Source organism: Pagrus pagrus (assembly GCF_965226575.1).
Source record: "Pagrus pagrus genome assembly, chromosome: 6".
Taxonomy (NCBI): domain Eukaryota; kingdom Metazoa; phylum Chordata; class Actinopteri; order Spariformes; family Sparidae; genus Pagrus; species Pagrus pagrus.
This window is the reverse complement of record NC_140190.1, coordinates 20,138,855-20,148,169: the sequence shown is the minus strand read 5'-3', so window position 1 is coordinate 20,148,169 and position 9,315 is coordinate 20,138,855. Positions and strand designations below refer to the sequence as shown.

General features: G+C 39.8%; 1 protein-coding gene across 2 annotated transcripts; it reads left to right on the top strand.

The window, feature by feature from the left end:
• Nucleotides 1-520: 520 nt before the first annotated feature.
• On the top strand, nucleotides 521-3,439 carry srek1ip1 (SREK1-interacting protein 1). 2 transcript variants are annotated; one of them, XM_084354406.1, is made up of 5 exons: nucleotides 521-622; nucleotides 1,214-1,261; nucleotides 1,513-1,671; nucleotides 2,614-2,683; nucleotides 2,964-3,439. In XM_084354406.1, the coding sequence occupies exons 1-5, from the start codon at nucleotides 610-612 to the stop codon at nucleotides 3,187-3,189; spliced, it is 516 nt and encodes a 171-aa protein (XP_084210532.1). In that variant the 5' UTR covers nucleotides 521-609; the 3' UTR covers nucleotides 3,190-3,439. The 2 variants fall into 2 exon arrangements, with proteins under 2 accessions (XP_084210532.1, XP_084210533.1); XM_084354407.1 differs by lacking the exon at nucleotides 521-622 and adding an exon at nucleotides 977-1,063.
• The last annotated feature ends 5,876 nt before the right edge of the window (nucleotides 3,440-9,315 follow it).

The window sequence follows — 9,315 nt, the reverse complement described above, 5'->3', positions numbered from 1 at the left end:
AAATACGTAGGATACCAAATTCTTAATTATTTTTGTTACTTCGAGCAGTGGGCACAGTGACACTTGGACCAGGGAGTCAATCAATTAAAGGAACTTTGGATCCTAGTACCATTTTGCCTCTTAAAATACATACAATAGGTGTTGGGTGTGGCCTGTGGCCCACCAGTTTAAGTTAAGTCAGTTTAAGTTTTATCCCTGTAAGGGAAAAAGTTTGGGCCCCCTGTTTTGGAGCCAGCCTATATTGAGAACTGCATGAATTATGAATACAAAACACAGAAGTCCAACACAGCAGCTGTCAGGTTTAGTTTGAGATTTTTTAAGATTTAAAAAAAAGATTAAGACCTTTTTTTTTAACTGTCTTAAAATGCATTTGGTAAACTGTTGGATGATCCTTTAACCAGTGCAATCTAGTGCTAAACTCCAGTCCAAACGGTGGCGCTAATGTCAAAAATGTGAGGGGAAAAACGAACAAAACGAGAAGGCGGAACCCAGTAGATGGTATGTTTCCGGCCGAGCGTATTTTGAGTGAAGACTCCTGTAGCTCCACGGTTGAATCGCGCGCTAATGACCATCAGTTGGTGTTTTTCCTGCTTTATCGTGTAAAATACAATGGCTGATCCAGGTCGGTATTATATTATGTCTATAAAGTTACGATTTAAGATTTCCAAATTCATGACTCTCGTAGTTTACCCTGTAAATAGCAAAAAAGGCAACAAGAAACACAAAAGGATGTTAACGTTAGCCTAACGTTTAACTTAGAAAACAGCAAACAAGTCTTTATTAATCAATTGAAGTTGATAATTTCATGCTGCTTTTCAACGCTATCATCCACTTCACACAACAAACTGTTAGACATCAACAATATAACCCACTAATGACTCTAGCGGACGTTACCTCTAACGTGCTGTGACGTAGTTAGCTAACTAAGCTCTTGAAATGTTTACGTCTTTTTGCGATTCAAAAACATAAAGAAATGTAGCTAACGTCGCTCCAAATGAAGGTTCAGTCGTTTGTGGCGGTAAACAAGTCTCCAGACTTGATCTTTATGCTCTAATGTGCAAAGGTGGGAGTAACGGCGGACCTAACTCACTTTAAATGCAGTTGTTTAGCTACACACGGTATAGCCGATGTAAATATTAATAACAGTATTGGGCATGTGTGTGTGCCTGTAATCAAACACTTAATTACAGTTGCTTAATTTCTTATCTCACAGGGCCTAATAAGGACAACATCAGAGCTGGGTGCAAGAAATGTGGATATCGTAAGTATCGCTTTATTAACCTGGATAAGTGTTGCCTTGGAGTTGGAGTCTGTTGTAAAGTTCAGTGAGTCATTTGTGCAGCTCTTGCAGTCAGATTTTGATAATAGTGACTGTGTGTACTGATTAATACACTAATTAATATTTCCTTCTAGCAGTTGTAAGGATTAGAGTTATTCTGTATGTAAGCAATAAAACTGTCTGGATGTCTGTCACAGTTTTTCATCCATTCTCTCTTGGTTGTCCTTTTCCAGCGGGCCACTTGACCTTTGAGTGCCGAAACTTTGTCAGAGTCGACCCCCAGAAAGACATTGTTCTGGATGTAAGCAGCACCAGCACTGAGGAGAGTGAGGAAGAGGTGGCTTCAACTCAGCGCAATGAGAAGCTGGGCCGAAGCGGCCAGCATCGTAGAGGTAAATATTGTGATCCCCTTAAGCAGTTTTTTAAAAGTTTAAAACCTATAGAAAATATTATTTATTATGAAAAAATAAGGAAATTTGTAAAAACATAAAAATGTAGTTTCAGCTTCAAGGTGTGTACAAGCGACAAGTTTGCTACTTTCCTGAAGCTTTTTTGAGCTTTATTTAGTCTGACAATTAATGAAAAAATAAACAGGAAAAATGGTTAGGAAAGGAAATATTCTTAGACATCCTGTTCTTATTAATCAGGAAAAAATAATCAGAAAAATTCAACCGTACACCTTCTAAATTCAAGTTGCTTTCTTTCAATGAACAAAGACACACTGAACTGCCTTGTTAGCTCATTGTAAAACATACTTTACTCAGACTCAACAGAAACCAAAATAAAACTCACCAAATCCATGTTGTTTTTCCTTTGGACTGTTCATCAATCATAAGCTGTTGTCTAGTTGAAATAAACTGTTCATTCACCAAGTTAGCTGTGAAAATATCCTGGCTCCACACACTATTTTCCTCGGCTACTGTTGCTGCAGCGGCTCTCCCTTGTTCTTTGGATGCATTAAATAATAAGCTAAATAAAGTGACTAACATTGGCCCCAAAAAACCTAACCAGCGATAGGCAAGTACAAAGGCCGATGTATTTGTCCAACCGCCCAATCCTAATAATTACTAGGTAGTAGATAGTCACCTTTGACACAGATGCTCTTTCGTAGTGTGCTAGACATGACAAAGTAAATTCTGCTACCTTTGGAGCTCATAAGGGGTATGTTGGTGATTGCTCATAAATGAGCGGTTGCCCCAGGAGTGCAAGTGGTTGAATTCACAATGTGCCTTTAGACATGCTCTCTTGGATTTTACAGATGTTGTGCTACTTGCTGTTTGAATTCACAAGCAGCAAACAAATGTCTTGAATGTCCTGTGTACAATTCTGTGAAGGTTCCCATGATGACGATAGGAAGAAGAAACACAAACAGAAGAAGAGCACAGACAGAATGTCAAGGAAGAGGTGTGTTTTTTTTTTTTTTCTTACCTTGAATCTTTTCTGTACTTTTGTCCACATTGACACTAACGGGTACGTTTTAATACTTTTCATGTGTCAACATAAGCATATATAAATATACAGTACAGATAAATATATAATATATGCTCTACTAATATCATGAGCACATATATGTGTATATTTATATATATATATATATATATATATATATTATATATATAAATATATTCACACATATATATATGTAATATGTAATAATGATAAAGTTTGTTTTTTTCTACTCTAGATCTGCTTCGTCATCGAGTGATGAGGAGACCACAAAGAAGCAAAAAAAAGGCAGCAGGTCCTACTCCTCATCCGATGAAGGGGAGAGGAAGCGGAAAAAGAAACTGAAAAGCCACAAAAAGAAAAGCAAAAAGAACAAAAAGGAACACAAGAAGAAACAAAAGAAGAGGAAACCTGAATCATCATCATCTTCTTCCAGCTCCAGTAAATCCTCAGACAGTGACTGATGCAACTGAACGATGCTGTGTGTGGAGGACCAACATATTTATTTGCCAGTCCACAAAAAGTGTGTCTTGCAGACATGTTGTATCTTATCTTGTCCCATACAAGTGTCAGTTACTGAAACAGGGATTTAATCCATTCAGTGGTTCCAAAAACACTGTAGAGAACACTGTACCCGGAAGATGAGTTTTACACCATCATGCAAATGGAAAAAAAATAAAGTTACTAGTTTTCTTAAGCATTTTTGAAAACATGTACGAAGCCTGGGATCATTTTCTGATGTATCATGTCTTTGTTCCTCCAAAGCCACATGGAACAGTCTATTGCTTTATCCATTACTGAACAGTTCAGGGGAAAAGCCTGTTTATTTTTAGTGTGATTGATTTTCTTTTTTTTTTTTAGTTTCAGATGGCAACTTTTGGTAAAAGTTTTTTTGTTTTTTTATACACTTAGTTGCTTCAAGCCTTCTCTTTTGCAATTTCTGAAACTGTACCCAAAAACATTCTTAAATGTCAAAGTGAATGCTAATCATGATTTGATGCTCCAGAATCTTATACAGTAATAGCTAAGGGTCACAACAACAATTGGCTGATGTATTGGCTACTATTTACAATCAGACAATTTCTTCGTCAGTGCTGATTAGTCAGCAGCAGTTCAACTATCAGCTAATGTCAGTAGACAGTTAAGAGTTTTGTATAAAATTGCTTCAATAATTGAATATTTGTGCTTCTGCTGGGATGGCTTTATAGCAAGGGAAACACTTGATCGTTCCTGGTGTGTGGATGCTAGTAACGTGAATATTGTCAAAGAATACATTTGATCATTGAACGTTGACACCTTGATGAAAACCATCTCGAACTTTAAAGAGCTCATTCCAAAACATTTAAATGTGTACATTTTGGAATCTGTCATTGACTCAGTGTCCTTAAACAGCTTTGTTTATTTCCTTTGTACAATTGTTTCAGTCCTCCAATAAATACTCTTGAATTGTAATAAAAATATATATTTGTATCAAATAATGTCAACTGTCTTTGGTTTGACTCATGATGCCAGAGGTCTGCTGACATGTAACATGGTCTTTTAGCAGATATAATTCTTATTTCCTGTAGAGGGCAGCAACATACCTTTAATGTGTTCAAACCTGACTGAAATCTTCATTAGAGATGAATGGCAATGATCTTTAAGAAAAAAGACCCTACATTAATTATTATTAATTTATGAAAACATTACTGCTTACAAAGGAATGTGTGGCTGAGATACATAACCAGCTGTGTAGCAAAGAGCATTTGATCTGTATGCATAAAATGTTCAATGCTCTGTTGAAAATCAAGAATGTTTGTATCCTAAGAAAATGTTTGAGCATACTGGTTAAAAATTCTCAAGTAGCAACGATATTTAGTCAGTTATACATGCCACTTATTATATAGAAGAATATTGTGTTAATTCTTAAAGGTTGTGGTTATAATCAGGAACTGATTAACTGTTGAGGTACGAGGTACAGTGTATGGTACTGTAATGGTTCACTGTTTTATACAAACGTTTAAAATGTTGCTGACGTATCTAGATATCATACGTTTGTCGTGTACAAACTGGACTGCTGACTTGAGCAGGTCATCGGCAGATTAGCTGTAAACTGGTCAAATGGTCTGTTTAAAAGAAGAATCACTGGGACACTGCAAAAGATTCATTAAGTAAAATAGAATTGAGTTGCATCAGGTACCTTTAAACTACATGTAATGTAAAATAACAGCCCCCTTTTTCAATGTATTTTTTACATACATAATCTTCCAAAAGACATTAAAAAAGAAAATAGACATTACATTGAAGAAAACAGTGAATGGAGAAAAAAAAAAAAAAACAGTATCTGTCTTTACTCCACCCAGTGGTCATGATGTGAACATTCAGAGACTGAATCCATTCAAGTTCCTCCCACCACCTTCACTGATAATGTGCGATGGAGACAGACACAGACAGACTGACACTTACATTACAAAACTTCCTGACACTTGTTTGATTTGCCAAATAATAATGAACAGAAAGAAGCTGCTGAGTAACAACGCTCTCTGGCTCGAGGCACCTGTGCCGAACATCAATCTCACTTACTGCGGCAAATGTTCGGGGGGAGTCACGGAGTCTCGTATGTCACGTCCTCACAGGGAGATCCAACCCACATACACATACTCACTCACCACATAAATAAATAAACAGACAGACACATGCATAAACATGTCGAAACACACACACACACACACACTGACTCCCCAGGTGTGACCTGTAGAAGAGAAACGCCACAAAACTCTGCTCCAGAGTGTCAGAGACAGAGCACCTCAGGGTGAACAAGGGAGGACAAACCGTAAGCAGGAGGCTGAGGATGGACCACCTCATCTTGAGACCCTGCTGTGAGAGTCACCATGGTGGCCTACAGGCAGGTGCAGTACACCACATGCCACATCAATTTACTGTGATCACTGCTTCTATCACACTACCTCCAAACTGACAGTACAACTCCCAGCCAAGACATGAAACTGCAGAGATTCTTACAAACCTTACAAACTAAAGGCCTTGTGTTTTGTTCGATCTGGGCTGTGTGACAGATGTTTATAATAGCGCCATTAATTTCACTTTGCCTTGGGCAAGGCGATATCTTTTAAAACATCTGCAACATCCTGACAGCTACATGCATGGCTGCTGATCAGAGCCCGGCATTATGACAAGACATATCCCGCTTCTTTATCTTTTAGAGCCCCCAGAGGGCAGATTCATCAAATTTGTCAGGAAAAAAAATTCATTGTCTGCTGACAGCTAGTGGAGACAGTCAAGAAGTCAATACAATTTCTGGGAATATCTGATGTCTGATTCCCGCAGGAGATGATGCAACGCTTTACACTTTGAGTCCATGTCCTCACAAAACCATTCTTAGTAGAAGCAGCACTTGCTTCCATCATAGCTTTAACAAAAAAGGAAAAGAGCGCCATCTACAGACATTCATACCTCATAGAAGGAACAGTTCAACATTTTGGGAATATTGTTGTGTATTGTTCAATGGAACATAAGACTCGAGAGAAGTGAGTCCCCGACCTTATAACCCTACACCACAGAGCAATACAATCAATATAAGCATGTGAGACCAAAATAACTATATATTAGTCTTTGAGCTTGCAGTAAAACAACAACCAAAAAAAATTAACATCTGCAATTTACATCACATGAAAAAAAAGAAGATTGTTGGACAGCGTGCAGGTATGTTTGTGTTGAGGAGCCATCATGTATCAGGTAGACCCTTCAAAAAGAACACGAGGGAAGATAAAATGACGCAAGACCACAGACTGTAGAGTGTAGGCAAGTGAGACAAAAGGCAAATGTCCATAATGGTGAAGGCCTTGCAGCAAGTTGACTGACATTTGGAAGCGCATTTCTTCTTCTTGGAACCTGTTTCATCCATTTTCATCAGCAAACTGAGTGGAGTGGAGGGCTTGAGCGAGCGCTAGGAGGGACAGGTGACACACGTCAGGCAGGGTTGTTTGCGTATGCTCACCTTTGGGTTGGGTTGCCAGGTATTGCGACACACATCCCACAACAAACCATGAAAAGAATGAAATTAGGAGATAAAAGGGAGAAATTACTTCTCGGGACCACAGCAGCAGAAAGGATTAATGTCTTAAAGTGGACAAAAACGATTGAAACTGAAATACAGCTATCCACGACTTAAAAAGGACGTGGACCAGGGGCATAAAGCTTCTTTCCTTCTTCCTACCCTCATACTTTTCAGAGCCCTTGCTCGGACCACACCTATCTCTCAACTCGTCCTTCAATTTGATTTGATCAACTACACACCTGTGCAGTTTTATGATTGCATCTTGCACAGCTGTGACACTGTCGTGTTGACAAAATCTGTCCACAGCCAGACAGGCATATAAACACCTACAACGGGTGTCTCTAGGATCACATTTTGCCATGATGACACACACACACACAGACACACAAAATACCAGCCACACTTTAACAGCTGGTGATAACAACACTATTATACGCCCGCTGTTCAGCAAATTAATACTGATATGTTTATTAATACACTTGATTAAAGCTCTAGTAAAGTGATGACAAAAGAAACTTGGAAAGCGGTAAACTTCATAATTACCCAGATGGTAAGAGGACAACTTGATACAGAGGAGCAAATGAAGTAGAAGGAGTGCTGCCATGTGCAGCCACACTGAGCAAACCATATGCTGTTTGTATAAGACAACAACGAGGTTTTCCTGTTTTCATCAGCTCATTGACTTTTATTGAGCCTGTTGGGCTGAAGGAAAGCAGAAAGCAAATGGGACTCCACTGAGCCATTTAGATGAAAATGAGACGGTCAATGTCATCTTTGAGAGAGTTTAGCTGCAGAAGAAGAGCGATTCAGCCTCCACGTAAACATCTTTAAGGCATTGATCTCAAACTTAGACAAAATCATTTTGGCAGAATGGCTGACCAGAATGACTATTCCATAAGGGTAAATGATCTCTCATTAACATAAGGTGTGTTTTTCAATTTGTTTATACAACTTTAGTAGCTCACTTTCAGGCTTGTGTGGGCGGCCGGCTACCCTCTGCGCTGATGCCTGTTTTAAACCTTTTTTTCCAGCAACGCCCTGCTTCACATTCACACAGTTACATTCATCCAACCTGGGAGCGGCCCAGTACAACCACAGTCTCCTACTGGAGCCAGTGCACAGCTCTACTGGAGATACAGTTAAATGCTTGGCTCAAAGGCACCTCAGTGGTATAGCTGTTGCAGTAGGATAGAGCAAAACTCATTCTGTGCTATCGTTCAGCCTGGGAACCTGCAACCTTTTACTCCCGAGCCTGCTTCTCTTAACCTTAAGGCCACCGCCGCTACACAGCAAAGCATAACATCTTCCCAGAAATAAAATGAAAATCCCTTATGCTGCAGTTTGGTGGGAACAACCCAAGCTGAGAGATGGCGCCGGTTTTGCGTCTGTAACCACTGTTGAAATATTATTTCAGAGGCAAGCCGTCCCCGCATCTTGGAGCACGGTGAGCAGAGCACTTGAAAAACGCATTAAGGCCAAGGGGCAAGTTGGAGGCTATACATTTGCTACCAATTTAGTTCCTGCATCTTAGATTTCCTTCTTCTCTTCCTCTCCTGGCCCCGAAACCAGGCCTAATGTAGTAAATGACCTCTAGGATAAATAGACAGCAGGCTACATGACCCCAGCCATCAAAAACGGAGGCTGTAATAAATACTACATAGCTTTCACAGGAAGCTTGTTCGACTTTCTCCCAAAACCTGCAGGGAAAGAAAACGAGGGGGCGAACGGGTTGAGTCTCTGTTCACCGCTCTCTCTTTGGTCAAAACCTTTTTTCCTGAGGTCTGTTATTACCGGCCTAGTTCCTGGGTTCCCATTCAGAGTGGAGCTTGTTCATATAAACCTTGAGGTTTTGAGGCATCGCTGGACTGACTGGGTGGCTTTCACCAGGGAATTAGCACAGGGTCACATTGGATCATGATCAGTGGGCCCTCTACGGCTAACCTGTGTTGGACTGGGCTGCTTGTGGAGGTGGTGGTGGTGAGGACAAGTTTCCTGGCTCTGAAATATGGGTCAGTCAGAACCCAGGATGTGTCGGCCTTCATCCTATAAATCATGGATCCTCCTGATGCTTTTCTACTTACTGTAGAATTTCTAAATAATTTTATTTAACCACCATTTTCCAAGATTAGTCTCGATGAGATCGGCAATCTCCTCTACTGTAAGACCCTGTTTTTTTCAGTTCAGTGTATAAAGTTTCAGCCACACACTGTACAGTATAAAGTCAGTTGTAAAGATACAGCTGTTTGAGGTCTGAGGGAACTGAACATCTTAGTTTTGTGGAATAAAAATATTTGGTTAGGGTTTATGATAAGATGGATGGGTTAAAATAAGTGAATTAAGTTACGTATGTGATGCTAATTAAGTCACCTCAGAGGTGAGTTTTGGTTTCACACAGGATGCAAACAGAAGTCTCCTGGGTGAAAGTCCCATGCCGGCTTGACCCACCCATCCACACCATCCTCCTCCCTTTGTGGACTTTTTTTGCACTTTCCACTACGCCACCTGACTTCCTTCTTTGCTTAAACGTGAATATGAG